Source organism: Pleurodeles waltl, chromosome 3_1, assembly GCF_031143425.1.
Source record: "Pleurodeles waltl isolate 20211129_DDA chromosome 3_1, aPleWal1.hap1.20221129, whole genome shotgun sequence".
NCBI classification, from domain to species: domain Eukaryota; kingdom Metazoa; phylum Chordata; class Amphibia; order Caudata; family Salamandridae; genus Pleurodeles; species Pleurodeles waltl.
This window is the reverse complement of record NC_090440.1, coordinates 787,107,205-787,134,755: the sequence shown is the minus strand read 5'-3', so window position 1 is coordinate 787,134,755 and position 27,551 is coordinate 787,107,205. Positions and strand designations below refer to the sequence as shown.

At 43.2% G+C, this 27,551-nt stretch overlaps 1 protein-coding gene across 4 annotated transcripts in view; it reads right to left on the bottom strand.

Annotated features, from left to right (window-relative positions):
- SBF2 (SET binding factor 2) overlaps positions 1-5,410 on the bottom strand; it is a 1,701,375-nt gene extending 1,695,965 nt beyond the window's left edge. For 3 of the 4 annotated variants that reach the window (XM_069223621.1, XM_069223622.1, XM_069223625.1), the window contains exon 1: positions 5,190-5,344. In XM_069223621.1, coding sequence (XP_069079722.1) covers positions 5,190-5,244 — 55 coding nt within the window. In that variant the 5' untranslated portion in view covers positions 5,245-5,344. Of the gene's footprint in view, positions 1-5,189 lie in introns of all 4 variants that reach the window. The other variant, XM_069223624.1, reaches the window with a different exon arrangement.
- Positions 5,411-27,551: the final 22,141 nt, after the last annotated feature.

The following is a 27,551-nucleotide window of genomic DNA, read 5'->3' as shown; positions in this document are numbered from 1 at the left end:
ATCAGACCACTCTAACTCCAATGCAGTCTCATATTGACACCTTATATGAATTGGTAAAAGGAGTAAAACAAGATGTGGCCCAAGGGTGGTGGGACTAGTTATTCAAGTGGATGCTTGATTTTGGGCAATTGTGCAATATTTTAGGTGGGATACTTGTAGTGATTTATATTATATTCATGCTATGTTGCTGTGTACAAAGCATACCTAATCTATTTACAATGTTTAAATCAAAAAGGGCTACTTTTAAACCAGTATGTTATGGAAGTCACAGGTCAAAGGGTGGAGTTTAGTGCTATCTGTGTTTAACCACTGACTCCATCTTGATCACTGACTCCATTTTGTGTTTAGCTTCAAATGCTGTCACAATGTTGGCGCAGATATTTTTCCCGCTCACAGCTTGTTAATGTGTTTTTACTATTCTCACCAGGCAAGGGAACATAATGTGGGGGACGAAACGTTGATAAGACAGTACAAGGCTGAGAATGTTTATGGTAGAGAAGTGTACAGCTTGATCTTGGAAATACACCCTGGGATCTGGCCACTCTCCTCTGTGTTACTCCACTTTGCACCACTCTACACCAGTGTACTCTACTCAACTACACTCTATGCCACTGCACTTTACTCCATGCCACCGTACTCTGCACTTCTCCACTCTACGTCACTGCACTCTATGCAACTCTACATTTTATGCCACTGCACGCTATGCCACTCGACTCTACTCTGCACTCTATGCCACTGCACTCGGCCACTTGACTCTACTCTGCACCACTGCCTTATACATCACTTAACTCTATGGCACTCCACTCTACACCACTGCACTCTGTGCCACTACAATCTACATCACTGCATTCTACAACACTGCACTGTATGCCGCTGAATTCAATGTCACTGCATTCAATGCCACTATACTTTGCAACACTCTAAGCCAGTGCACTCTACACCACTCCCCTCTACTCTATGCCACTGCAGTAAATGCCACTCTACAGGACTCCACACTATGCTACTACAATACAGAACACTCTCTGACACCTCACTCTACGACACTCCACACCACTCTCCTCTATGCCGCTAACTTTTAGCCATGCTGAACAACAGCTACGCTGGATGCCTAAAAACACATTGGCAATAGCTCTTGCATTGGAGTCACCTATTGGCTATTGGATGTTGGTGTTCTGTCATCTTGATCCTGCTCATTACCCCTCCAAATCAATGTCCCCCTGCATAACTTCACTCCTCACAGTCTTTGCAGACCCTTCAGACAATGTGCCTTAACTAGTTATTTGCCTTCAAGTGCATATATTGTGAATATATTTTTTCTTTGTGTACTGAAAGTATCACCTTTTACAAGGTACTTCTGCTGGAAGTTCCAATGTGGATCTGTTAGCATACTGGTGTATGGGTCCTTGTTTGAACGTGTTTTATATTGTGTTGTGCATCTCCAGAATACACTTATTGCTGCAGAAGCTGATGGAGTTTTCCTTTTGTTTGAAACAAGTTAATGTTACATAACTTGCTAGAGACGGTGTTTATTCTGTTTTGCTCAATATGCTATCCCTACTCATGCCATGCCGAATTTGCAGTTTTTGCTTATTACCTATTCATAAAAAGTGTATAAAAACCCCTTGGTTTTGGGGGTGAGACAGAGAATTTTCATTTTCCTCATTGGACTCTGTCTGTTCCGTTTATGATTTGTACTGCTTATTGGGAATTAGAATAATACTAAATAATAGAAATTTTCTGACTGTGTTCTCTGTATCCGAGCCTTCATGACATTATTTTACATTACTCTAATGTTTAATGTGAAAATGTTGTATTCAAATCATTTAAGTTTTCCTTGAAGTAGAAATGAGTTAATGAGTGGTTCCAGTTACTTAATACTCTGCTAATTTTGTTGGGCCTAATGTAGAGGAGGGCGGTGCCACTTATTGCAAGATCAGGAGTGCAGGAGCTGAATTGTCAAAGGTAAATTTGGGGGGGATCTAACATATATGGGTGCATTAGAATTTTGTGGGTCAGAGCCTACAATAACATCCTAAGGGTGTCAATGGAATGTGTAGCTATTTAATGCGGTGAACACTAGATAGTCTGAATCTTTCCACTGCTGGTACTCAATTCCGCATATTTTAACCATGATCGCTTTAGCAAACATTGAATCGCTATATCATCTACATACTTGGTAACTGAAGGCAACTAAAATTCCTTTCACGTAATGTTTCCTTAAAGTCTTGCTGATGCTCCCTTTGCACCCAGTTATAATCCCGTTAATCCTGTATAAACAAATTCAGTCCTTCTGTTACATGGATCTTGCACTGATCATTACAGGCCCATGCTTTTTTTTTAACTTCAATTTCTGGTCTCCAAAAGTTTCTTTTTCACTCCTTTTTATAGCCCTCCATAAACACGGTAGACCTAAATTCCTCCTTAGTAGATACAATTAAACTGTCATCATCAACCAATATATTCATATTACCCACAAACGGTATGCATAATAAGCAAGAGAATGGTATTGCAGCCAGAATATCTACAAAAACATTGTAAGGGTAAGTGTATATAGTTATGTATAGATTTACTACACTTAACTTCAGGTATGTGCACCTCGACGATATACACTATCTTGAAAGTGCATAGGTGTGGAGTTAAAAACAGTAAACCTATACTAAGCTATATATTCTTACCTTCAAGATATTTTGGTAGTCGATATTCTAGCTACAATATTTTTGTAGCAATATATATTAGTGTTACATGTTTTGACACACAGTGGCAAAAAGGATTATTTTCTCCAATTAGGTAAAACTTCATGCTTTGGAAGGGCTGTAAACTGCAACATCTTAACAAGCTTTATTTTCGGTCTCATTGCCTCTAGCATGATAACATAACTAAATAGAAGACATTTTTAAATACCCATGCATTCTGTCTTCAACATTAGATAGGGCCATTGAACGTAAATCAATACAGTTCTAATACTTTTATCTGAATCAGTCTCAGGTCTGCAAATTAAATGCTTTTAAAGTCCACATCATAAATAAACAATACAGTGTCCACTCAAAAGGCAAACGTTGCTTCATTTTTAACAGGCTGGAAATAATTTGTTGGACTAATGATAAAGCCATAGAGAATACAATATATAGCAGTAACCGTGCAGACCTTCAGGCACTGTGAACACTAACAGGTCCGAGTGTAAGAGCACAAACCGAAATGATCAGAATCATATTTTAATAAATATTTTTGTTAGCAGATGACCGTTAACATAAATGTCATGGTTATATATTCATTTTTACTGCTTTCCATGTATGAGACAAATAACAAAAGATAAACAAACGCCTTTGGGCCACAACTGCGTATTAATCTGCCATTGCTTTGACACAACAATAAATTCGCCCCACTTGCTCTTTTGGGTCCAGCATTTAAATTACTGCCATGCTTCAATCAATGTAGGCTTGGCTTGCTTTTTATTTGTATTATTGTCCGCCTTACTTTGGTTGTGTGTGTAAATCCTTGACTTTGAACTATCAGTGAATACTCGCCATGATTTATGCTTTCAATACTCCTTTCCTTCTTCCAATCAAAGCAGCAGCAAATGCCCTCTCAAAATGGGTCTAACACAGTTTAGGAGCCATTGCTGCTCACATCCTAATAGTGAAAATCCATTCTCCTGCAATTTAAATTTTCAGTTATGTCCTGCACTTGGATATCATTTCCAAACTAAGGCACCAAGAAAGGCATATCAGTCGGCTCTGACGCTGTACTGAAAACAGTTAACCACACACAGAGTAACACCCATTTAAATCCTGGCGTGGCAATAAACGTTTGGGCAGCAACCTAAAATTAGGGTGGGACCAGTGGTTAAAGACTCCCCATATCACAGTTCAAGTGAATTGCGCCGACAGATGTGCGTGTTATATGCATCTTAAAAGTAACACAACAGTTAACTAATGCAGAATCCTCCTAGCCAGACAATAACTATGATTGAACATTTTATTTCTGCTTGCTATTATGGGAGCTCGAGTCTAGTATTCCTGGAGCTCAAGTGCAGGTGTTTCCTGGTGAAGGGTTACTGTGAGAACAAAAGACCTTCCTAAGAGAAGATTCTGCCACTGAGGTGACATGGTTTTCTCATACAGCTTCTAATGGTACCATTAGTAAACCTTATAATAAACTTGGTAACACTGTATAAACACACAACTGAACTGTTAAGCATTGGATTATAACAATATTTGAAGCTGAATGTAGGTGTGTTCCATGATCTTAAATACATGACTACGGATACCATGGGCCTGTCAAGACAAGGCGCATAAGAAGCAACGCTGTGAATGTGACATGCCTGGTATAACCAAGAGGTTTGCTTATGTAACATTCAATGAGCAACAAAAATGATAGTACCGTTCTTATAATCCAGAAACCAGCAAATGCGAATTTAGTCAGAATGCCCCTGGGTTACAGCAAATAACTTGCTCAGAGAGCGAGAAAGGTCAAGCAAGTGGGCAGCAAATGCTGCGAAGTGTTATCATGCCATGTAGCTGCAAATTCAATGAAAGAAGTGTGCCCCATTAGGCTCAATACCAGGGTGCAGAGAATATAATCCTATAACGAGTGCCCCGTTTAAAGGAGCTGTTAAGAGGAGTGGCATTTCAAAAGGCAGCCTGTGAAAACTCGAGGTGACGTCATGACATCGATTGGCGTGCCATGGGGTATTACATGGTAGCGAATTCCAACAGAAAAGGCCTATATTACCAAAGGTAACATAATGAGAAGGGGTGAGCCGCTGGAGGAGCGGCTGTGCATTGTTAGGGGGCGTGTCGAGTGGATCGAGGGCCAGTCAATGCTTTGCAACAGGGTTCATAGAATTCAAGTTACGGCAGAGAACGGATATACAGAGCTTCGAGTGAGAGAAGCCCCTGGCTCTTCCTGCTGCGGCTGGCACAAGCTATTCTCCCGGGCTCCGGGTCCCGCTACGTCAGTCAGGATGTGACATGCCCCGTTACTGGGAAACTTGTGCACGCTCACAGAAGCAGCAAGAAAGGCCCTGGTGCAGAGTGGCCTCCGGGGCCAAGTAAGAGCCAGGAGATGCCCAAGATATCTGCCAGCGAGGCCACACTCGAAAACAGCCCCTGAACAGGGGCTGGGACTGCAATAACCCTACCTTCCTTGGGACCTCTGCCCTCAGTCGCTATCGCCGCGGTTTTTCTTACCTGTCTTGTCAGGGTCGAAGCCCACCACTACGAAGTAATCCGCCAGCCGGGTCATGGTCCAGAGGGTCACTGGCGGCGCCCAGGAATCATCAGTATTGTCCGCCCAGAGGCACAAGCTCAGCCATGTTTGACACCGGAGGAACAAAGCGCATGCGCAGGACAGCAGCGACCTCGCGCTCGGAGGGCGGGGCGCGTTTACAAACACACGCGCGAGACAGACATCAGCGCTGGCTGTCCCTTGTCCGTTCAGCTGATCATGCTGCTCACGTCAAACCCCGCTGGGCATAAAGCGCTGCTGATCGGTGGCGGGGGCGACAATCAGAGCCGGCCTTTGCTGGAGTAGCGTCCTGGGTGAACAGAGATTTGGCATTCTCTTTGCCGCTGGTGTATAAAGTGGGACAACAGGACCATTGTGTTCACAGGTCAGTCCTTGGCTGAGCAATGACTGGACCCTGAACATAAATCACACTGGTGCCAACTTGGTGGGTCGGGTTATGTTGGTGCATGGCGCTAGCGGTGGGCCAACGAACAAATTAACAGGGAGAACAGAGCAAAGGGTCTTGTTTGACTGTAAGAACCCATGTAGAACAGGAGTCCTAAAATACTATGGGTGTTTATATGATAAAGTTTCTTCACAAGTGTAAAAAAAAATGTATCTTAACGTCTGGACGCCTTTCTTATTTGTATATCCGACTATATCACTGCATTGAGCGGTAATTATTACATGTGATAGTTTTTGAAGAATTCATTTATTTCCCTATATTAACAATGCTAACTAATGTCACGAAAATAACTCTCAAACACAAATGATAAGCATATAAGATCAATAGCGGTTGGATAAAGCGTCTTATATATCTCAATTTGATCAAGACAAAGCAAATTATCCAAAGAATCACAATTATTAATAATACAAAGACCAATAATAATGGCAAGGTATACATTAGCTCAGCATCAAATTATTCCAAACTATGTCATGAGCATTTCAAAATTAGTTCCCTCACTAACCACAAATTAGCATCAACATGTCGGGCTTCATGTGAAAAGAATTTAGTAACACAAATTTAGAAAAAAATCTATCTCAGTTAATGATAAAAATATATTATTAATATGCAGCAATTAAGTCATAAGTTGCAGCTGGTACCTGGAAAGCAAAAAATACACAATTCACGTTACAATGACAGACATTACCAATAGTAAAAGTAGAAACAGCAAGTAGCTTGCTTCAGCCAGGGAACACCATCAGTTATGGCCTAACAACAGCTAACCCACTCAGCCAATATGAGCTTCGTCTGCTCTCCAAACTCTAAAATAGTAATAATCATACTAACTCCTAAAGAATTCTACCCAATTTGTTATACTAAATCCTAATAAGCTTATGATTGGTCAGTCTATGGGGTGGTTTCACTTCAGCCAATCAACAACTAAATTGATGATCTAAAACACAACAAATCTATGCTAACTATAAAATTTCTTCAAGAATAACTTTTCCTCTTTCGTCTCGTCTGTAGCTCCATTGTTTCACTACCTCTTGAATATCTTGTCTCAGGAAGAAACTTTTACTGTTTCAACTCACTTCCATCCTCGAGGAAAGACCAGATATTAGTAACATTCTCAAACAATAGAATATTTCAACTTATGCAATGCTTGGTTAAAACATGACCTTGTAAAACATAACACGGCAACCCACTAGGGATAGCTATGAACTCATCTACACAAACTTCGAAGACACTTTTATGAAAACTTTGAATCATGGAAAATAACCACAGCGTCTGATTAATATTCTACTCAGCCAAGAACAGAAAAATGAATATTTCAAAAGTCACTTGTTTGCATGTTAATTCATTATACATTTTTAGTATGAAAATCATTAATAAACATATTAGAAAATTCTCACTCTCACAACGATGCCTGAGCATGAAAGCAAATAACCAGCTAACAGTCTCGGAAGTAGGTGCCACCTGGACTCTGCGACTCGGCGAACGTCTTGGTAGGCATTGGGCTACGTTAAATCATTATTAATTCAGCAACAAAACCGCTGTAAGCACCAACAAAGCACAACAATCTTACTGAACCAATGGTGGCCTTCCCTGCATGTAAAAGCACATAAACATATGTAAAGTGTGGCTGAGCATGAACTAAGCGAGCAAAAATGACTTCTGAGAACATAACGAGGGCTTGTCCCACACATGCACGTCATGAATCTCCAATAGAAGAGGATTAGGCTGCCCGGTTCGCATCAGCACTAACTTGTGCCACTCTACTTGCTGCAGCTCTTTTGACCTAGGGCAGTGCAGTCGTTGAAAATTGGCAACCACTGGCAATTGTAACCCCTGATGACTAACCGGAAGGGAACAGAAGCTTCTCGAGACACAAACGGAGAAGTTCAGATGACGCAACCCAAAGGCACATTAGGTTGCCATAAAAAAAGTGATGTAAGCAGGAGAACTGCTGCAATGATGAGGCAGAAGGCAAAGAAGGAGTCCTATGGCCAGAGCCAGTGCCAGTCTGAGTCATGGATAGGAAAATATCCCTCATCAAGAAACAAGGGGGGGGGGGGAATTCCCAAAGCCCAAGCCTCAGAGGAATGAGGCCAGAGCTACTTTTTTTTACTGTTTCCATCGGCTCACCGAGGAGGAGTAGAAAAAACTCAAATACTGATAGAAAGGCCGTGGAGGGAATTACCGCATACTTCCTGGTGAAAGAGAAGGCAACTCCAGCCTCCAGCGAAGTCTCTCCTAGGAACCGGTCAACCCTCCATGGACAACGTGTTACGACTCGGTCGTCCCATTTCCAGGGGGCGCTGTAAGGGGACTGTCAGAAGCCTGGGAATCACCTTGAACACCTATCTAGAGTCCCTTGCTGACTCCTGTTTGTTTCTCTTTTCTCCACGGTACACTTGTGTAGGACTACATTTGCTTCTTGGGACTGCAAATACCATAATGCATAGCTTGGTAGTCAGGAAAACCCGGATTCCGTTTCCCATTGTTTTCAATGGGAGAAGTCCAGTTGCTCCTTTTCACTGGATCCTCTCCTCCAGGACTTGCAAGTGTCCGAAACCACACACACCTGAAACCTCTCCTGTGCAGCCCAGCTTGGAACTGCTTATAAGCAGCCATTTCCTCAAGCTCCCCGTCGTGCATCGGACTTCAATTCCTTTGTGTTACAGACCCCTTGTCGGATGGTGTTCCAGTTTTGTTCCTGTTCTGTTCCAGCCTGATCCTGTTTTCTGTTTCTCTGCCCTGCTCCTGATTGTTCCAGCCAGAGTCTGCTCCCTACTTCTTAGCCTTGTACCTGTTTGTGTCTTCCAAAGCCTGCTCCCTGTTTCTCTGCCCTGCTCCTGCCTTGTTTCAGCCTGAACCTTCTCTCTGTTTCCCAGTCCTGTTTACTGCTCATTTCCTACTCCCTGTATTCCAGTCCTGTCCTTGCCTGTTCCAGCCAGAGCCTGTTCTCAGTTGCCCAGTCCTGTCTCTGTCTGTCCCAGACAGAAGTTTGCGCCCTGTTTTCAAGTCCTAGACCCGCCTTTGCTTCAGCCTGAGCCTGTTCCTAGTTCTTGCCTCTGCCTCTTTGTTTGTTCCCTTCTGTTTCTGTTTCTTCTTGGTTCTTTGTGTCTGGTAAGTGTTCTATCAGTCTTCACCAGTGTATACGTGTCCTCCTGTGTACTGGGGTTGGCTCCTGGTTTCCAGGAGGCAATTCCAGCCCCCATCCTTGTCCAGTGTTATACGTTGTATATCGTGCCTAACAGTGACAGTGTGCTATTGCTGTTTTCTCAGGAATCGCCACTGTGTTTCCAGCTGGACCCACAAGAGCGTGTCCTGTGTATGTAAGTACTATCCTTGTTTGTGCTCTAGGGTCCAGAGACAGAATCACTTCTGCCGCCTCCTTTCTATCGGGCTGGCAGGGTGACTATCTGTAAGAGCAAACTGCACAGAGGCATTGAGATTCCCTGTCACTGTGGGAGGTTCTGCGCCTTACTCTGTGTACAACCCCAGCGTGTTTGTCCACTGGTAATCCGTTTCCTGTTTGTTCACACAAGGGTTGCTCTGCTTTTACTTTCCTGTTTCCTGTGCCTGTCCATAGCTGTCCTTTCCGTGTATGCCTTTAGCTGCTCTTCTGCCCCAGTACACTACCTCTTTAGGATATTCGGTAACCTCAAGGGGTGTCCCAACCAAAGTCCTGATCAGACCCGCCCGAAACCGTGACACAACGTGCCAGAGGGAGGACAAGTCTCAGCAAAAAGCTTGGAGACACAAGCTTTATCATAGAGCTGTGGCCAGCAGTTTCCAAGCACCAACTACCTAGAAATTTGGACCACACAGCCCACCAAGGATGGCATAAGGAGGCATGTCCCTTCCATACAAAATAGCTCATAAAAGCAGGCCAATTGCATTGCAAGTCCATCAGGAGTTTGGCCATGACTTGGAAGCGGTCAGAACCCTCAGTAGGTCCCCACGGCCACAAACTTAGCTGGGGAACTAGACTGGGACGCCTCTCTGCACCTCTTTAGTTCTAAAGCTAGGGAAGAGAAAACCCCGGATGAACCGACCTATGCTAACCTTGCCTCAGTGCTGCTACAGAGAACTTACACTCAATTTCCTACGGACCTATCTCATAATCAGGACAAGATATTAAGATCTATAACTTCAACATTGATGGCCCCCACAAACGCCTTGAGACAGCAATCCCACAAATTGGAAATCCCAATGGCAACCTTGCAGATAATAGCGCATACTATAGAGGAAAAGGCAACAAAGATTGGGAAATTAGGTGAAATTGAAAAGAAGGTCACTGAGCATGTCTGTCTTTGCCCAGACATAGTGGAAAAATGGTAAACACTATTAACTATCCTTGGAACATTAGTTGCTGATGTGAAGGACCAATATTGCAACGGCTCAAAGACACAAAAGAGCAGGATGGCAGAGATGAAAACAGACAACCACAACAACCAGGGCATGACGCTGGAAAACATACAGAAAGACTTGAGGGGTGCCAGACAAAGACACCCAATCTAGTCAGCTAGAGTTCCTGAAAATTGAAAACACATGCACCAAAAGCAATGACCTAAAGGATAAGGGTTACATTGCAGAAAGTGGGAGGTGGAGAGCTGCATCTGCACCACTAACATAGAGAGAAAAAAAAATGTTTAAAGAAGCGCCAAATGTACTTAAAATCACAGCAAGTAAAATTAGATGCAATAAAGTCGTGCAAACATCATGGAAAGAATAAAGAGCAACTGGTATCCACCCTTTGCCCACCCTCCTCCTCCCCAACAACAGTTCAAGCCACTGTATCCTATATTTCAACCAAAAGGAAGCCTAGACACAGACCTACCTAATTGGCACAACTAACATGACTGTATTCTGGCAGAAGTCATTAAAGTAACTTATGCCCAAGTCGTCCAGCAGCAGGATGGGGCTGCTAACACTGCTAACACGGTGCCCACAAGTAGAAGCAAACCTGATACAGAGAAGGTAGCCCCACATGGTTTAGCACACAGGGAAGGAGAGCCCATGAGTATTTATAAGCAGGGGTCCGTTCAACCATGTAGCCCTGCCACTGCCCTGTGTCATGTAGCATCTTATGACAGTCAACACGTCAAATCACAAGAGCCACAGATGATTACAGTGAATTTAAGGATGCCCAGTTCCTGCACGGGGTTCCAGCAAGACCAATCAATGAGATCCCCAAGCCCAAAGGTGATCAACTGGAAATGGTCATTAGGGAAAAATAGGGATGGGATATGCCTGAGAACCAGGAACGCTTAATAAAGGGGCTGAACTTAAAGAACCAAAGTGCACCAGGGCTCGTCCTCCCTTTAGGGAAGTTGAACAAGTCAATACAGCCACATTCTCTCCCTGGGGTACTATAAGTAGACAGAGGGGCAGGCCCCTGGCAAGTTCGTTTGGCAATGGCATCAATCAGGTGGAGAGACCTGGCGTAACCCAGATTAGGGGAAGGATTCTAGTAAAACAGTATTGACCCCCCTGTACACTTCTAAAGGTCAGACAGATGTTCTTAATCAGTCTAACATTCTTAAGTTGGTGCAGTATGGGATCAGAAGGGTCACAAGGAGCTTCTGTCATGCTCCGTGACTGAGGCTGAACTTCTGGAAGCGGCAGGACGGCGAACCTTTGCGCGGCGTCGGAAGATGCGCTGAAGCACTGATGAACTCGCAGTGAGACGGCAGGGCCGAACTCTGCTGCACAGTGTGGGGCGTAGCAGCAGCCAGGGACCCAGGATTTTGATGTTTTTGGACTGGAGCAGGAGTCGGGGGATGGAAAGACCACCCGGGACCCATCCGGCTTTCGGAATTGGCCGGGGGATCATCGCCCTGCCATGGTGTTTGGGCTCTGCATTTTCCACACTTCGCTAAATGGATGAAAGTCTGGTGAAAAAAAGTAACCGAAGACTCAAGATAAGTACCGAAGTAATCAATATCGCAAGTGTGCAGTAGGATTTGGTGTGTGCCTGACTGTGCAATGGGGGTGGACTGAGTGCTTTTCCTTCTAGAAGCATAACAACCATATGCCAACAGGATACCACGCTTTAGGCCTCAGGCAGCACTATCGGTGTGGAGAAAGTCGCTTGAGGTATCTGGATGTAGTTTGCAGCTTTAGTAGCTTCCCCAACTTTCATATTACGAATTCCTAAAGTATTTTGGCAGAGGGGGGGAGCTAAAGACCCCTCTTAAAAAAAAAAAAGTCTTCTTCTGCTCTGGACATTATTCCTACAATGAAATGTATGGCACATGAATCAGCTTTCAAATCACATACGGTGGGGAAAGCCCCCAAAAGTCCAAAAATGTGACCACCACCATGAGAAATCAAAGACAGAACACCAGTATGCAAGAGCATTTGAATAGTACCTCCAGTTACTCTGAAGGGTCTCATGGCCCGGCGATCATTCCCTCGGCTCTCCCTGGGACACAGCATCGTCTGTGACTAAAGTGATCTCTGACCTAATATATAAATGTATCCTTCCTGAGAGGGGTGGGACTAAAGACCATCTTTCCATCATGCGGGCTCCCCAATCAGCCAAGAATCAGAGACATTGCAGTCCTCCCATTCTACTAACCCCATTGGGGCATCTGCCAGCTTGAATACTGATAGCTCAAGCAATGACAAAAATAAAGTGAGACCCTCAAGTGCAAGGGTGGGCACCAACTCACTTTCTGAACTAACTTCAAGCGAGGGGTAGCACAAGGACAGACCTGCCTACCCCTTGTTTTCAGCCAGCAGCTCAAGTGCAAAAAGAATCATAAATGAGAAAGACAAAGGGACAAGCGTGATAAACATGACAAACATGTTTAAAGGGAGCATACAGGGTAGATCAACAACTTCCATTATGTTATTAGGTTCAAACATGGCAAGCACGACAAATATGACTAAAGGGGGGATATGCTGTTGAACTCTATGTCAGGTGGTCCATCCCCAACTTCACCTGTCTTGGTATCTTTTGGCACAACCCCCACTCAGGCTTCTCAGGCTTTCGTACCTATTTCAGAGCTAACAAAAGTATTGGAGAGCACAACTGTAGTGTAGGCCATGCTTGGTCATGTTCTGGAAGAACTACGCGCAGTTAAAGTAACACAGGAGGAGGCACGTAAAGAAAATCATGAGCAGTTGAAGCAGTTAAATGCCAATTTAACTCTTCTTTCCACACGCATCTCTCAAGTGGAACAAAGGCTGTCAGACCTCGAGGATGCGAAAAATCGACAAGTGTCAGCAAGATCACAAATTCAGGTTGAACTTGAGGAACTCCAGCTTAAACTCGATGAGCAGGAAAATAGATCTCGACTATCAAATTTAAGGTTTATAGGAGTCCCGGAAGAGACAGAACCAGCATTGTCTGTGACTAAAGTGATCCCGACCTAATATATAAATGTATCCTTCCCGAGAGGGCTGGGACTAAAGACGATCTTTCCTTCATGCAGGCTCATCGAGGCCCTGACAAGCGTACCGCAAATTTCAAATATCCACTTACGATATTGGTTGATTTTGGTGATTATAGGATCAAAGAGCAAATACTGTCTTAAGGCCATAGGAGCGAAAAATGTCAATTTCGACGACAGTTTTAGTTTCCGGGTCTTTTCTGACATGTTGGTCTCAGCCGCACGACGACAACGCAAATTTGTAGGATTGATTGATGACTTCAAGAAACTGGGGGTCCTGGAAGGCATTGTGCAATTAGCCAAACTTAAGGTGTTTCACAAGGGGCAGGCTTATATCTTTCAAAATATGTACATTAAGGCAACAATCATGGTGGCAATGAGTAAACTGTGTAGTTTGGATAGGGAGTCGATATATTACTGTTGCCTCCTAAGGCTTAGGGCCTAGAGTGCATACCAATGCACTCAATCTTCGGGCTGGGGGGATATGAAAGGTAGGGCGGCTTACGGGAGGGTGCAGTGGGTCACACGGGAGCAATGGGAGGGTGGGGCCAGGACAGGTAAGGCCTTTGCTGATGGACAGGGGAGGGGAGCACTGGGTGGAGAAAGGGGAGAAAATGCAGGTGGAATATAGCTAACTATATTGGTCACTTGGGGGCAGAGTATTTGATGGGGATGTGATAAAGAATGCAGATCAGCACAGCTATCTATGTACAGGAAAAAATGCAGAGGAATTGCATTTGGTCATATTTGTTCAGTGGGGACGAGCAGGTGGTGGGGGTATGGCAATTGTTTTATGGGACTATATAGGAAGATAAGGGATGGATGAGAAGAGGGTAAAAATTGCTTCATGTAATCTGAATGGTGTCAATAACAATGTAAAATTGCAAGCAATACTTAAGTGGTTAAAAGCATTGCAAGTGCAGATATTTCTCTTGCAAGAAACCCATTTAAAACTCCATGCAAAAACTCCCTAAACTCCCCAACTTTATTATGCATTAATTTTTTGCGTCAGCCAATGCTGCAGTGAGAGGAGTGGTGGTTTTAATTTCTCGTGACTTTCTGGGGTTGGTGAAAGAGGTTTTTAGGGATCCACTGGCAAGATGGATACTATTGACCACAATAGTAGCAAATAAGGAGATTCACTTTTTGAGTTTTTATGGCCCCATCGAGGACGATGTAGGGTCCATACGGGCCTTATATGCATATTTATCCTTACTCCAGGGCTATTACATCATAGGAGGGGATTTTAATATCATACCAAATATTCAGATAGATACATCACGTAAGAACAAAACACAGAATAAACCAAGAGCATCTCAAATGTTTACCAAGTTAGCTCGGGACTTAGCGCTGATAGAGGTTTGGCAGGCTGAACATCCTCTGGAAAGGGAATTTACCGGCTTTTCTAAAAGATAAAATGCTGCCTCAAGGATTGATTACATCTTAATTTCATATGCTTTGGTAAGACAGGGGTCAGGCAAATGGCCAATCCCTTTTCGAATCACACTGTCCCCTGAGCCAGCATAATGGGACCTAATAGTCAGACAAGCCATCCGCACTGGAGTTTGGATAAATCTCTTTTAACAGAGGAAGGCTGGATTAGATCCCTCAAACCATCAGTCTCCGAATTTTTGAATATGAATAAAGGCTTCCCTTTTTAATATGTAGGAAGCCACCAAAGCCCACATACGAGGCAAGGCAGTTTCATTTAAAGCTCATTTAGGGAAGATAGCTAGGGAAAAAAACACTACACTTCAACAAGAGCTCGAACATATGACAAGGGTGCACCAATTAATATGTAATAAGGAGCCGGCCTCTTTGCTCGAAAGGGCCCAGACTAGATTAAGAGATTTGTACAAGTCTCACAAAATTCTTAATAGGCACATAAGCATTCAGAAGCAATATGAAGAGAATGAGCATGCAGGGAGATTGCTGGCTTGGTCAGTCCAAAAAAAAATCTAATTCTAATATGATAAAAAGCATTTTTGACGCGGAACAGGAAGTAATGGTAAATCAGCCCAAAGAGATGGAGAGAGTCTTTCTCTCCTATTACACAAAGCTCTATACAGAGACAATAAAAGCAAATTCATCACAAATTCAACAGTACCTGGTCGCAGTCGTATTGCCAGGGCTAGATCAAGAACGACAAGCTGTCCTTGTGGCTCCCTTTACTCTAGAGGAAGTAAAAGTGGCAATTCGGGCAGCGCCTAATGGGAAGGCACCTGGGGAGGATGGTCTTCCGATGGAAGTCTATAAGATTTTAGAGGGCCAAATAGCTAAAATATTAGTGAATTTATTTAATGAAATATTAGAAAGGGGAAAGGTTCCACTTTCATTTTCTATGGCCACAGTGGTTAGTTTAAAAAAAAAAAGATAATCCTCTTGAAAGCCCACACTCATATCGCCCGATTAGTCTCCTAAATCAGGATTGCAAATTATGTACAAAGATTCTAGCATTACACACAGCTCAAGTGGCACAGGGACTTATTCATGAGGACCCAGGAAGGCTATTGTCCACGAATACTAATTTCTTGGTACAGGCAATTGACTATTTCTCCCAAAATAAGCATCCAGCAGCAATTATAATGCTTGACGCCGAGAAGGCATTCGATTTGGTTCAATGGGAAGTCTTGTTTATGACACTCAAAAGGTTTGGGTTTCTAGGGAAGTTTATTCAGACATTACATAATCTCTATCCAGGTGCTGAAGCTAAGGTCCTAATAAACACACAAATAACAGTGTTAATAGATATATCACGAGGCACGCAACAAGGCTGCCCTCTTTCCCCTGTACTTTTTGCACTTTTCATCGAACCATTGGCAGCGGTAATCCATCAAGACAAAACATATATATCCCCCACTTCCTAAAGCACCTAAATTTAAATTATTTGCAGGTGATATGATTTTAGATCTTCGTGCAGATTCACGTAATATTGCCAGAGCATTCTCAAAGATTGAGATCTTTTCGAACCTGGGCAGATATAGAATTAACCGCTCTAAGTTAGAAGCTCTTTTGTATAATGCTGAGAAAATAGTTCTACCAATGGACATTCGGGTCCAATCCTCAACCTCTAGTCCCATTGGATACTTAGGGATATTTGTGTCCAACTATTTTTAGGATCTCTTTCAGCTAAACTACATTAGCACTCTTAAGAAAATACAAGGTCTATTACAGAAATGGAAAGCATCTCCTCTGACGATTATAGGGCGGTTGGCATTGGTCAAAATCATGATTATTCTTTTGATGTTATTTATTTTCTCAAGCATAATCTTGAGAGTTCCTCAAAAATTCTTTCGGAAAATTAATTTGCTGATTAGACAATTTATATGGGCAAATAAGAAACCTCGTCTGCAGCTAGAGAAGGTAGCTCTTTCAGTGGAAAATATGGGGCTAGCACTCCCATTATTAAAACTTACTATGAGGCATCTTTTTTTGGATTTGGCTTCAAAGACCACATTATTGCGACCACTAGCTTTTATCTTAACCGTATGTTACATGATAGTGGACCACAGCTTTCTCGATTCCTTAAACAACCTCGTCTTCCGAAACGTGTGAGGTACAAACTTCCGGGAATGCCAGGCCAGTTTGTTGTTGATACAGGTAAAATACCAAATCTGTAGGGTCAACCCATCAATTAGACTTTGGGATTCTTGGTCTATGACCAAGACCAATGACTAAGACCTATGCTAGGTCTAGAGCGTAATCAAGGATATGTACAGAAATGGGAAGAGGCTGGGGTCAAGAGCTGTGCTGATTTTCTTTTTATAGGGGACCATATTAAAACATGGACACAGTGTCTTGCTGAGATAGACACTATTTTGGATGATCTTAGGTTTTCTTAATATCAAATCCAGCATTTTCTGCAAACAATGGAGAGAACATCTGAAAGCTCTAGCTCTACTACTAGTCAGGCCTATTTCCTGAACCTTCTGGGCATAGGAATTGGTATAGGAGGCTCTGTACAGGGCAAACATCTGACATAATCACTCAATTTTTATTTGAAGTGGAAAACCTCACTGGATCAAAATAGAAACACAGCAATGGAAAATTCACAACAACTTAACATATAAAGCACTCAGGGGGGCAAATTTCAAAAAAAATTAATTTTATTCTAAATGGCTGCTCTACTATGCTCCAGCTAGACTAAATGAAATGTACCCTGATGTATCATTTTCTTGTCCACGAAGTCAGGTGCTTCAGGGGGATTGGTTTCCTATAAGTTTTGCATGCAAACACCTTACAACATTTTGGGAGAAAATATTTTAGAGGATTAGTGTTTTTATATCCTATAAACTGGTTGCAGATCTTCTGGAGGCATTATTTGGTATCCCACAACATTCAGGTTTACCTACTCGTTGTAAGCAAATTATATTTGTTGCTACTTTAATTGCTAAGTCACTGATTCTTCAGGCTTGGAAATCACCAATACCCCCTGCTTATTCAGCATGGTAAGCAAAGATGGAAATAGTGCAAGAAAGAGAAAAGTTATATGCTCAACGGGTGAGAGCCTTGCACAGATTTTAGGGCATATGGGGGAGTGAATGTATAACAGATTATTAGATTATGGAATTGTACATTTATTTAAGATATGATCGGAGCTCAAATGTATTTATGTGATGTAATGCAATTGCACCTGCAGCAAAAATAAACTTTTTTTTTAAACAAAAAGTTGGTGGAGCATATCCCCACTGTGTCTTTCAATAAGAGCGAAGACATAAGTGGATAATTTGACTGTCTGGACCTGGCCTTGGATAAGAAATCCACTATTATAACATGGCACAACTCTGACTTGCCAGGTAGGATAGCGTCAGAAGTGTAACAATTTTCAAATTGGCGAAAAAAGATCCAAACACTGGAAAGTGAAAAATAACCTGATGGGTTAAGGACGTCGCTTGGCAGCTACCAAGACATTAATAACAAGACAGGGTTGAAACAGCAGCTTGCTAGCCATCAAAACCGCAAGTCAAATAAAGGGATCTTAAGGAGCGCATTGAGTGGGGACAGCAACCCTTTGCATGGAAATCTTTTTATTCAAGTTCAGACAGCCGCTCCAGGTTCAGTCTGGAGGTGTATACAAGCACAGGGTCACGCACTTGAACATCCAAAGAAAACACAGTATTGGGGCTGGATATCCAAACTTCTAACCTAAGAGACGCGGAGGCACCCCTAACATCGGGAAACTGGAAAAAAGGGGTGCAAATCAGCAGTCAAAATCGACCAATATCGTGACTTGGAATGTGGCGGGCCTTACCAGGGTATTGCACAGTAAGGCCGGACAGACCTTTTTGAGTGACGCAGACCTCATCTGCCTTCAAATGACGTGATCCTTCTCACCCACCCTGCCACCAGGATATGCCAATTACTTTCAGACAGTGAAAAAAACACTAAACTGTGCCGAACACCATCACGAGGAGTATCGATATTCATCACACATCTAAAAAAGCTTTCCATCACAGAAATCGACTCAGGGTCGGAAATGTTACACGCTGCCATAATCAAGGACTTCAGAGGAGTCGGGGCACACAGACTGTATTAATCATTAATGTCTACTTCAATCCACAAGAAAGAGATACATTGAATAAACCAACCAACCTTATTAATTTGCTGGAAAGTATAATCATTACTCACACACTCTCTCCTCTGAAATTATTCTATTGGGAGATTTCAATATGCACGATTTAGGGGCGTACCCTTTTTCAAAGAAACGGTCAGAAAAGAGCTGTTATGGGGACAAGTTATACTCTGGGTTCAGTACTAGAGATCCAAAAGAGCGCCTAGAAACTAAGAGCTACAGCTATGCATACACGAACCACAGGACACCTACTGGGAAGCTAGAGCTCATCAAAGGAACCAGGACACACAAGCACCTGATATTGGAAAAGTGATATGGGAAAATAAAAGGAAAAGGCAAGAAGCTGAGTGGTTGAGACTCTGACCTAATCGCAGGGAACAAGCACCAACAATTTTGGCAGCATGTTTGAAGCATATGTCACAGGAAGACCAATAGGGGCAATTCAGTTTCTGTGGACAAATGGGTAGCACTTGTTAAGGCCCTCCACAGGGATGAATTGGCAACTTTGCATGCAAAAGTGCTGCTGCTTGTCCTCCAACACGCAAAGGATGTGGTCCAAGGTCACCAACATTCGGAAGAGGATTTGGTGGTAAAGGGTACCCAAGAAGTGTCAGAGGTGTTGAACCCCACCTGTCCATATGTTCAAGAAACTACAATAGATTATATAATCTTGAGCCTAGGTTTGAGCAAAGCCATATCTGACTACCGAGTGCATTATTTGGGATCAAGTGATCATGCAGCACTAAGGGTGCAACTGACTGTATCCGGTGGAAATTGCAAACAAATACCAGTAATCAGCAAATTGACATGTGATGAATTACAAGGCCACATCAAATTGTGTGCCTGAACGGGTTGCCAGGCATGCTATTCAGAGAGGATCCAAAGTTTTGGGCATCAGTTCTTTCACCATTGTACACTGAGTCCTGGCTAAAGGAAGATTTCCTCGATTCCTGGAGAGGCTCGCTACTGCAGCTGATCTTTAAGAAAGGGGTCAGTACGGACCCAAACAATTATAGGCTATTTGCTCCTTTAGACATTGAGGGCCAGTTTGATTTTACAGGATCTCACCAAATAGGCATCTGTTGAGGACTTCGGGCCAGATGTAGGAAAATCCAATTTTGCGACTTGCAAATTGCAAGTCGCAAAATCGGATGCAGAATGGTGTCTCAGACACTTTCTGCGACTCGCTATGGTCGCAAAGACCCACCTCATCAATATTCATGAGGTGGGTCACATTTTGCGACCCCGTAGCGAGTCCCTGCACTCACAGGGATAGTGGCCTGCTGTAGTCAGCAGACCTCAATGTCTGTGACTGCTTTATAATTAAAGCAGTTTTATTTTTTGATTTTGCAGCCCGTTTTTCTTAAAGGAAAACGAGTTGCAAAATGAAAAATAAACTGAAACCATTTGGTTTCGTTTTTTTCGGAGTAGGCAGTGGTCCATAGGACCACTGCCTGCTCTGCAAAAATATTTTTGTCGACATTCACAAAGGGGAAGGGGTCCCATGGGGACCCCTTCCCTTTTGCGAATGAGTTACCACCAGTGTGACACTGGTGGTAACTGCGAGTTGGTTTGCGACCGCATTCGCGGTCACAAAGCAACTCTGAATTGCGATGCGAGTCGCAAATAGGAAGGGAACACCCGTTCCTATTTGCGAGTCGCATTCCTGCCACAAACTGCGATTTTTGCAGTTTGTGATATGCAAACGGCTTACTACATCTGGCCCTTACGTCCGTTCTATCAAACAGGATTTGCAGAGGGTGTTTCCACTGTGGATAACATCGTGGCCCTCTCTTAAATTGTCCAAAGGCAGTGTAAAGAACACGCTAATGGTCTTTGCCTGTTTCGTTGGCTACTTTTCAGCTTTTGACGGTGTAATCCGCAACATCCTCTGGCAAAAGCTCGCAAAGTGGAATATCCCCTCAAAACTATTAAGAGCTATAATGCTGCTTAATACCAGGACATGGGTCTAAGTCAGACAATTTGGATGTAGCAACTGCCAAAATCATAACTGAAAGAGGGCTCAAGCGGGGCTGTTTGCTTGCGCCAACCCTGTTTAATTTATGCCCATCCGATTTGGGCCAGGCAATGGCTGACTCACAATTAGCCACCCCGAAGATCGTAGAACAGAAAACGCCATCATGTAATAAGCAGACAACCTAGTTTTATTAGACCACACAGGGGTCGATATGCAGAGGTCATTGAACGCATTAAACCACTACAACCAAAAATTGATCTAATTGCTAATCAAACCAAAGTAATGATCTTTGGCCACTATCCAGATAAAAGGCGCAGGAAATAGTGGCTGGGATATCAAAAGCTGAGTGCATAATCACAATTAACTGGGGACTGATGGCTTGGCTGAGCGAAACCAGAAAATCGAAGGAGCAACTTCAAAGAATGAAAAACAAAGGGAATATGATCATACATGCTCTTTGTAAACTAAACAGTTCACTTGATAGTCCAACGGTCACAGCCATTTAGAGGATTATTACTGTAAAGCTAATGCCAGCGATCAGCTATGCTCAGCAAGCATTCCCAGGCAAGCTAGCAGACGAGCTGGATAAACTGAATGCTTGTGCTATAAAAGCGTCTTCCAACTGCCATCTTATACTGGAATACTTTAATCAGGCTTGAACTCGATTTAGCATGTCAGAAACTTCAGCATATGGGCGTGCTGATGCATACTTTTATTTGATAGTTGTTGCCCCTGTGAACTAAATGAAGAAAGTTTTAAATACATTTTTTATAACTAAATGTAATCCATGGTATATGCATTTACAACAAGCAGTGGAGAAGCTCAATTTAGCCATAGAGAATTGGTCTCATTGCCCTAACAGCTGATCTGCAATTAAATTAAAAGCCATAGATATAAAGACCCTTCAGGAATGGGCTTGACAAGCACCTCTAGTACTATCTTACAGATCTAATCCAAATTGCGTGCATTTGAAACAAGCTCTAGGAAAACATAGTCTAAAGCTTATACTGTGGGTAAGATTGGTGCGTCTTCCAATACTGGAGCTGAACAGCGAATGGAAGTCGCTCAGTAACATTGAACATTGTAGGTTGTGCAGCTACAAAAAGGAAACGCTGAGCTATCTCCTATGTGGCTGCCCAGCTCTACATAGTACACATTGCAAATTCTTGAGGCCACTTTTTCTACAAAACGGGGTACAAACTGTCACAGAGGCTCAAAACCTCTTGTTTGAATTCGACAGTGTGCCAGAAACGGCGAGGTAGGGAAAATGTATGTATCAGGCATGGTCGCTAAGGAGAAACTGCGAAAAGTGGTGCCTGCACCACCGTCTCGGGCTTAAAATGCATCAAGCAAATCCGCAGCTGCACACTGAGTAAGAGATATTAATTTTTATATATTTAAAACAAACTAAAATAACATTCGCAAAATTATCCTTTTTCACATTTTAATTGCACCTGTTTTTTAACTTTGGTTTGTCTACTGTTTTAGTTAATTGTGGAAATTGATTGCAGATTTTACTTGTAATGGTTTTAAGTAACCACACAAATTATTCATTCATTCAATGATCAATTCACATCCAGAATTCACATATTTGAAGGTGCTGTCTTATGAGATAACAAAGAAAAGGGAGGTCCAGTGAAATAAAATATTTGCATAGGGTCACACAATTTGTTCAAGCAAGGAAGGTAGAATTGATCCCAGTATTACTGATTTCATATTATAGGATTCAGCCTGTAGATAGAAATCTCTTTCCATTTAAATATCAAGGGTTTATGCTTAGTTTTTAATTCCTGGTGCATAATGGTAGTGCATGGGTGGCAGTTAAAGCCACATGAAAGCTCAGCTTGCTTTTGTTTTGAAGGTCCGACAAGGACCTTGAACTGAGTCGAAGCCGAACATCTGGCTTGAATTTTCACTGGCTCATCAACCTATAGTGGTGGCAGGTAAGGAGCAGGGAGAATAAGAAAGTTTGTTTGTGGGATTTTAAATACTAGGTTTGGGTGGAGGTTGCAGAATTTCACTCTGCGAAATTATGCACAGTTACATAAAAACTCTCAAGTCATCGTGAAAAGCAGCACAGGTTGTGTAAGCGTGCAGCCATGTTGCCTAGATTTCTCCCTGCTGCTTTGGTTTTGTTTCCCAACTTTCCAGTTCAACCCAGACCACCACATTTGATCACCCTTTTTGCAATCCCAACTTTTCTTTACTTATTTCTATTACTGTCAAAGTTTCTTGTATGTATTAAAGTTTCTGTGTGTTTTTTTTGTACTTTGAGTTTTGTTTTACTTTCCTGACCTCTCTGTCCTCCTGTTTCCTTCCCAACCCAGTCTGACTCCTTCCAGTCCATATTCATCATGGCAGAAGCAGCCAGTGCCACTCTCACCCCATGTGGGAAACAATGGCGGGCAGAGGTGGACGCTCTCATTTTCTGGGCACATCACCACCTTCCCCGCATGTTGGTTGCATGTCCGCTAAGGGTTACCCCCTGTTGGAGTGTCAGGTGCTCTGGAGGCGAGTACGGCGATGTTTGTACCGCAGCACCGGCATCCACTACACCTAGTAGAAGCTGACACTACGCTGGGAGGACATCCTGGATAGAAAACAGGATCTGCAGATATGCTCAACCTGCCAGTTTGATAAGTAGATGGTTAATTCTTATTTTCCAAAAAAGTTATGCTACCGCAAGACTCTCGCAGTATTGTGAACAGTAGAAAGGAGTAGGTGATCTTTGAAGAGACTGTCGTATGCACACTTGCTACTGTTTGAAGCAGTACTAATGAAGATGGTGTTTATAAGAGTGTATGTTTTACGCTCAGCTGCTTTATAAGAGTTGTGAGTAGGGTATAGTCTCTTTCCACACCCTGCTATGCATACCAGTTATCAGAGATGGTGTTAGCAGGGAAGACAGTCTCTCTCCACTCACTACACTTACATACTTACATCTGTCATCTGAAAAAACGGTCACACCGGAGAGGCCAGACTCTCTCCACACACCCTACTATACACACCCGTCATCTGAGAGAGAGATCTGAAACGAGAAGCCAGTCCCATGCACACTCCTTGCTACGCTAGCCTATCATCTGAGAGAGAGGTCTGACAAGAGAAGGCAGTCCCTCCCCACACACTACTACGCACACCCGCATCTCAAAGAGAGCTCTTCTGAAAGGACAGGCCTGTCATTCTTCATGTACTACTATGCGTCATCTGAGACAGAGGTCTGAAAGGAAAGGCCAGTCCATCCACACCCTACTACGTGCACCTGTCATCTAAGAGAGAGGTCTCAGCGGAGAGGCCAGTGTCTCTCCACACATCCTACCACACACACCTATATTTGTAAGTGTATTTAACATTTATAAAGCGGATTATGCTCTTAGGTGTCAAAGCGCTGTCAGTGGAAGAAACACCAAAGTAAGCAAACCAAAGCACAGGGGACCATTACGGGCGGTGTGGATGGGAGGACGAGGACACGGAGAGCGCTCCCCCTCTGGGATCCCCCAGGCAGACAACAGAGTGCCCTAGGGGCACCGAGGACAGCGCTCCTCCGATGGGATCCCCCGTGCTGTGTTCAGAGTGCCCCGGGTGTACCAAGCAGCACCAGGAGTCACCCAGAAGCGCTCTGCTAACGCGGGCGTACCCAGGACATATATAATAACATTACGGGAGGACAGAGGCGGTCGAGGGAGAGAGAAATAGACAAAAGGAAACTGAAGGAAGTACTGGAAGAGAGAAGAAACGAGGAGAACAAGAGAAAAGAGGCAAGAGACTACAAGAAAAAGCAAGCAAAAAGACAGGAGTCGAAAGAATCACCTGAGGCACTGGACTTTCGAGGAGAGGACCCAAAAACCAGGACTCACCGCAACAGCTCCAGCCACTCCCCAGGAGGGATGTGGCTTAGCCAGGTACGGGCTCTCGGCTGGCGCTGAGTACAAAAGAGCACGGGGAAGAGAAAGGGGCAACAATGGTTGGGCCGAGGGGAAAAAGTGCTCTATAACATTCCATAATCACAAGGTGCACGGGGAATTAAGGAATTGGTGTGGTGTGTCACTACTCCTTCCTCTCTCACCAACACAGGTCTATTCATCCCTTCCCTGCCCCATTAGCACTACAAGAAGTTAATACTCCAAAACCACCTACCTGACCACAAATTTGTTGTTGTTTCTCTTCTTCCTCGATGGTCTTCCAGCAATCAGAACACTCACCAGAACACCGAGGAAGGAAAGAAGAGGAAAGATAATACAAAGACACCTCTCCACAGTAGGCTTATCCTGGGTCTCAAAATATGCAAATTAGACGATAAAAACTGAACTATACACCCTGAACTGAATTTGGTGTGCTATATTCCTTTCCCGTTTTACTACCACTCTTATCCCACCATTTAACAGACGGGAAAAGAGCCAAGTCTTAAGTTGTTTTAGAAAGGCGACATGGGGATCCAAGTTGGCTATGTGGTCCGGCAGTGGGTTCCAAAGTTTAGCTGCCGCTACCAATTTATAGCGGCCACCCCATCTGGACCTCCGAAACCTTGGGATAGTAACCTTTTTTCGACCGGAAGACCTCTTTGTCTTGCTGGACAATAACACAAATGCTGATCTTAAGAGTATAGACCCTTGCTGTTGCAAGGCCTTATGCACAATACAAAGGGCATTTAAAAGGTATTCGCTTCACAACAGGGAACCAGTGAAGGGAGCACAGGCCCTATGTGACAGAGGAGCGTTTATGTGTATTTAATACCAGACGAGCCGCCATGTTCTGAATCATACGACGTTTCCTAAGGGATGATTTGTTAATATTTAGATACAGTGCATTGCAATAGTCAAGGCGAGAAGTAATCAAACCATGACTACTGCTGTTTTTAGTACAAGTGGAGTGAAAGGAATTACTTTTTTAGAATCTTAATGTAAAAACAAGAACGAATAGTCTTGATAACTTGTCTTTCAAAAGTAAGAGTGTTATCAAATATCACTCCCAGCTTTTCTTGCTGGTTCAACTGGCATGGGAAGGGGGCCACACACCTCTGGCCACCACCAATCCAACCACACCGATTGTTGAGCTACAAAAAACAGAATCTCTGCCTTTTTTTAGCTTCAAATTTCAGACAGTTATCCTTCATCCAGATCCCAATATTTATCATACACTGTTTAAACTTATTTGCCACACAGCACAGATCGTCAGAGATAGAAACTAGGATCTAGGTGGCATCTGCATAAGACAGAACATGGAAACCAAATGATTGGATCAAGGTAGCGAGGGGGGGCCACATAAAGATTGAACAATGTGGGGGTGAGCAACGACCCTTGTGGCACCCCACAGGGGAGCTGAAATGAGGCAGACCCAAAATTCCCACAGCTGACAGTCTGAGTTCTGCCAGTAAAGAATGAGTAAAGCCAAAGCTTAAACCCTGATTCCTGCCTGGTGCCCTGTATTTGCCAAGCGGGTTGAGACACTATAAAAATCTGCAGATAAATCCAGCATCAGCAGTATAGCCGAGCCACCCTGATCTACTTGACATTGGATAAGATGTGCAGCAACCACCAGGGTTGATTCAGTGCTATGGCTACTGCAAAAACGATTTTATGAGGGGTCCAGGAGATCCTGAGTGAAAATAAAACCCTCCGAAATCTGGTTAATAAATTTCTCCAAAATATTGGCAGGTGCAGGAAGCAGCGATATAGGCCGCAAATTTGTTAGATCATCTGGCGCCCCGTTAGGCTTCTTTTTGAGGGGAATTACAATAGCCTCCTTCCAGCAATGATCTGATTAAAAACCTTTACTAAGAAAATGGTAATCATATCTGGGGCCAACTAAAGAATTTTAGGGGGGGCAGGGGTCCTCTGGAGAGCCGGACGACTACTGCATCAGTAGTTTCCTAATATATATAGGGGATATCAGGAGTAAGGTAGACAAAATCCCTGAGGGTTCCAAACCAACGGAATCTTCGGTCTTCTCTACAAAAGGCATCTCATTCTCATTGGTGTTGAAATCTGTGAAAAGTTTTAAAATGTTCTCCTTAAATCAATCAGTCACTATGTTGCAAGCGCTGTGTGAGTTTTCAAGTGATTGCTGTACAGAAGGGTGAGAACGCTGTTTTACCACCTTGAATAATTCATTGGGGGTGTTATTTGTTGAACGTATTTTGCTTGTGTAATACATGGATTTAGCCCCTGCAACAGCCCGTTTATATATAGCAATTCATGCTTAATACTTACTCTTTTCCTCAGGTGTTTGGATAGCCCTCCATTTTCATTGTTGCCTGCAACATAATCTAATCGCTTTTAACTCATAAGAAAACCAGGGTTCTGATGTCCTGGGCCTAGTGCACCTCTTGGTCCCTAATGGGCGATATTTTAAACAGCCTCCAAGACCCAGACATTAAAAACTTGTGGTGTAAGCTATACTTTTCCACTACAGTTTCATCTAACTCTGCTGCAAACTTGGTTTGGGAGACTTTGTTCCAGCTTCTGTAAGTGGTAGGCTTATGTGTAGCTGGCCTTACTGCCCTTTGAGGTGTCACCAAGAAGGTGATTACAAAATGGTCTTACCAGCTCAGCGGGAGAGTCTTACCAACCTCTGATGTCAGATGATTTACAAAAAACCCATCTAGAGTATGACTAGCAATATGTGCAGGACCATCAAACAGATGGGAAAACCCAAAATTGCTCATAGGTTTTAAATAGGTGGCAACATATTTACCCTCCAAAATCACCTAATATAGTAAAATGTGAATTGGTGCTGAAAAGTTCAAAATTTTGATTCCATACCTCCATATACTTAATTCGGGAACCAGGAGGGCGATACACAAGAAATCCAGCGAGAATAGATATATGATTGTCTTTCAGACTAAACTGAGCTATCCCACAGATATCGACTGACTCATCAGTGAGGGCCTGCAGAATGCAGGTAAGGAAATCTTTAAAAACAATAGCC